Source organism: Crocuta crocuta, unplaced genomic scaffold (genome assembly GCF_008692635.1).
Source record: "Crocuta crocuta isolate KB4526 unplaced genomic scaffold, BGI_CrCroc_1.0 scaffold482, whole genome shotgun sequence".
NCBI lineage: Eukaryota > Metazoa > Chordata > Mammalia > Carnivora > Hyaenidae > Crocuta > Crocuta crocuta.
The window spans coordinates 1,741,012-1,744,888 of NW_027527459.1; the positions used below are offsets into that span (position 1 = coordinate 1,741,012).

At 37.1% G+C, this 3,877-nt stretch overlaps 1 protein-coding gene across 1 annotated transcript in view; it reads right to left on the reverse strand.

The window, feature by feature from the left end:
* TENM1 (teneurin transmembrane protein 1) overlaps positions 1–3,877 on the reverse strand; it is a 556,664-nt gene that overhangs the window by 177,641 nt on the left and 375,146 nt on the right. Inside the window, exon 14 of the mRNA XM_077763513.1 lies at positions 2,479–2,625. Coding sequence (XP_077619639.1) covers positions 2,479–2,625 — 147 coding nt within the window. The remainder of the gene's footprint in view (positions 1–2,478; positions 2,626–3,877) is intronic.

The window sequence follows — 3,877 nt, forward strand, 5'->3', positions numbered from 1 at the left end:
ATTTAAAGGTAGAACCAAATCTATATTTATCATCAATATCACCTCAATCCTACTAAAGGAAAAAAAAAGATAATTGGAACTCTCGAGGAGCCTTTCCCTGCTACTCCCTAAAGAAACAATCATAAAAATACACTGAACTCATATCAGGGTTGTTGATTTTTGATTCCCACATTAGATACATAGTTTTAAAAGTAATGTTCAGAGGTCAGTACATATTTAGCAAAATCTTCTATACTTTTTGCATCTATATATACCACAGGTATTAAGAATTGATGGTCCATTAATTCATTAATATTTAATTGATACATTCATTAAACATTTTTGGCTGTCTCAAGGTGACCTTGAGGCCCTCAAAATGCTTGACAATTAAATATTCAATTATTTTTTATCAAACTGTACTTTATTAAGGCAGGAAACTTATTTTGGCTCAACCCAGAGTTAGAGATTATAATCATATAGGTCGTTAAAGTATTTTCTGAGCATAAACCTTTCAGTCAATATATCAACTGAGAAATCTCTATTACGACCTCAAATCCTTTTTGGAATGACCACCAAAGTCAGATAGACCCTGGCTCTATCATTTCCTTGTTGTATCATCTTGAGCAACTTATTTAACTTCTCTGTGCCTCAGTTTCCTAATATGTAAAGCAGTATAGTAATAGTAGTTCCTGCCTCACGGGGATTAAATGATACAATTCACATCAAGGACGCAACACTGTGCCTTGCACATAGGAAATCCTAAATACAGGTAAGTTGATATTATTAGTGATTATATTGGGCATATAACTACAGATTCTGGGTCAAGTTTCACAAGTAACAAGAAAACCATACAGACAATATAGTTACATGCTTGATGGTATGGTGCATCTGATAAATACCATGGGATACTGGGGTGGGGGTGTCAGAGGTTCCATGGGAGATATCGCTTGAGTTGGGATTTAAATCATGGAGAATGACAAGTGTCAAGGAGAAAGCACACCAGATAAAGGGGCATATAATGAAAATGAAGTAAAGGAAGGTGAAGATGAATCTTGGAGGGCCATAAAAGTCCAGTAAATAGTTGATCAGTGCACTATTTAATTGAAAATCTCACTCTGGCTTCCCAAATAAAATTCTCAATTTAGATAGGTAGTAAACAGTCTCTTCAGAAAATGGGCTGCTACCCTAAGTTTAACACATGTGTACACGTGTGTGTGCATGTGAGGGAAGTGTGGCATAGGCTATCATCTTTTAAGGAGTCCATGTGAACTGTCCATTTAATACTTCTAATAACCCTATCAGAGAGTTAACATTATCGTCAGCCCCATTTTAGAGATAAAGAAATTAAAACTCAGAGATCTCAAGAAACTTCCGAAATCATACAGCTAGTAAGTACGGAGCAGCCGGGAAGTCTAACTTCAAAGCCCTGTGTTCTTAATCACAAAGTTGCTTCCACTTAAAATTCATAAGGTGTTATAAGTTTTTGAGGTAAATTGCTAGCCAGAACTAGTCAAGGGGGAAGCTCTTACACCCAGTGTGTACGTAAACTATGATTGCTAGCTTACTGACTTAAGCCTCATGTTTGGGTTCAGATGACAAGGTTTATAATTGTCTGAGCAAATACAGAAACCTGAGGAGTCAAATTTAATGATCGACTTCATTTTAAGCTAATATGCAGAAACTAGAAATAAAACTTTTGTATTAACTTTATGTTCCTTGAGTAGACAGAAAGAGAAAAATGAGCATTTGTTGTTTTAGCTTCATTCAGAGGTGATTTGGGCTGTTTTGAGGTCTGACTGAACACTGTATTGAATGCTTTTGTTTGCTTGACTAAAGAAGGAGTGGTTACCCTGAGGCCTTGGAGCCAATATGGCTTTTGAAAACATCATGTGTAGCTCTTGAATTAAATATAAAAATTCTACTGTGCATTGTCTTGGATGCTGTGTCCTTTGAAAGATACAAAGCGTTACTAAGAGGTAGAGACAAAAGAGGTTGCTCTAAATGACTAAGAACAAAGAAAACGATTTCACAGTGTGTACAGTGCAAGCTACATTAGCGTCTGACAGCATGAACATGGGTACAAGGATTTCATTTGGTATAACAGACGGCACAGATATGGGAGGCAGTGTGGCTACTGTAGTTAAGAAAACAGACTCTGAAGTCACAGAGAATTGAACTGGAACCTGGGTTCTGTGACTTTCTAGCTGTGTGACCTTGGAAAAGTCACATACTCTTCCACTCCAAGCATTAGTTTTCCCATCTATAAGTAGGGAAAGTAGTGCCTATACCTCATAGCATTGCTGTGAGAATTAAGTAAGATTTGACACAAGCAGAGTTTGCAATGGTGCTTGATCATAGTAAATATTCAATACACTGAGATTAAAAAATAGTATGACCATCTATAATCAATATTGTTTATATGAAGGATTCCCAATTTTCACTCTTAGCCAGATTGGTCATCACATCCTTTCTAATATTTACATTTTATAAAGAACTCACCTCCATCATTGTCCAAGTTATCTCCACAAAGCATTTCCATGACAACATTGCAGCCTGTGCCACTCCAACCCACCTGACACACACAGTGCCAGCCATTTTGATCCAGGGTACATCGTCCATTTCCAAAGCAGAGCCCAGGGCAGCCATCTGGAAAGACAGCAGAGAATAACACTCATGGAGGCACTGGCATGGGAATGGCCAACAATGATGTATCTACTATCGGAAAGCATCTAATCATCTGGGCTCCATTCAGATGAGGTATTGAATAAATGGAAGAGGAACTTGCTTGCTTATAAACCTTCCCAGGGAACTTGTTATCCCTTACTTGGCTGTGCTTTTCCTCAGAGAGCCAATTAAGCCTTGTTAATGCTAACCCCAATTCCCACCCTCTGGTTTACATGGGATGAAAACTATGATGGGGACAAAAAATGTTTTTTGTTTTCTTTTCAAAAAACGTATCTTCTCAGCTCAATCAAAACCAGATGGATGATACTGTACCTAGTTATGGCCAATAAACTAGGGAAAGACAGCAGTTTCTATGAAAAAATTTCTCCTATTTCCGGTCTGTATGGATTTTCCCCTTGTGATACACTGCTTCAGGACTTAGGTGTGTTGCTACACAGTTCAGACCACACCATTAAATATGTGCCCATATAATGCCTTAGAAATGTGCTGCAGTTGCTTTTCATTTATTCAGCTGCTTTCTTTAAGATTGTTATTGATCTGAGGGCTAGGATTAAATTTTTTTACTTATCTGGTATCTCCCTCAGAAGCTAGCATAATACTAAGCCTGTAGTAAGTGCTCAACAAATATTTATGGAACTAAGGAATGCCAAATTGAGACTTTCAGGATTCCAGAGAATCACTGGATAAATAGAGGAAATTGTTGATCTCAAATGACAAAACACTAACAATGGTCTCTATTTGGACTCCGAATTTCTCAGGGATTCCCTATTCTTTCTACCAATAGCTCCAAGTTAGGCTATTCCAAAGGGCAGCCATATATGTGTCAAGTGCTCAGTGGACAGATGAACAGAGACGGCAGTAATGGCACATAGCTGCTGGACATTTTCGCAGTAGCAGTACAAGACCAGATATGAATTTTACTGGAGATAGCCCAATCAATAGTCTTTTCATTTGCTGTCTTTGAGAGAAAATTCCAGAAGTATAAAGACAAAATAAGTTTTTAAAAATCTGCAGCCATAACCCAGTGTTCCTTCCAAATGGTTTTCTAAGTAACTATCAACAGACCAGATGAAGAAAAAACTTTAAAATAAAATGACAGATGGCTGTTAGAAAATATGAAAAGACTCTCTCTCATTATATACATACATAGTATGTGTGTATATATATATGTGTGTGTGTATATATATATATATGTATATATTTCTAAAGAAGT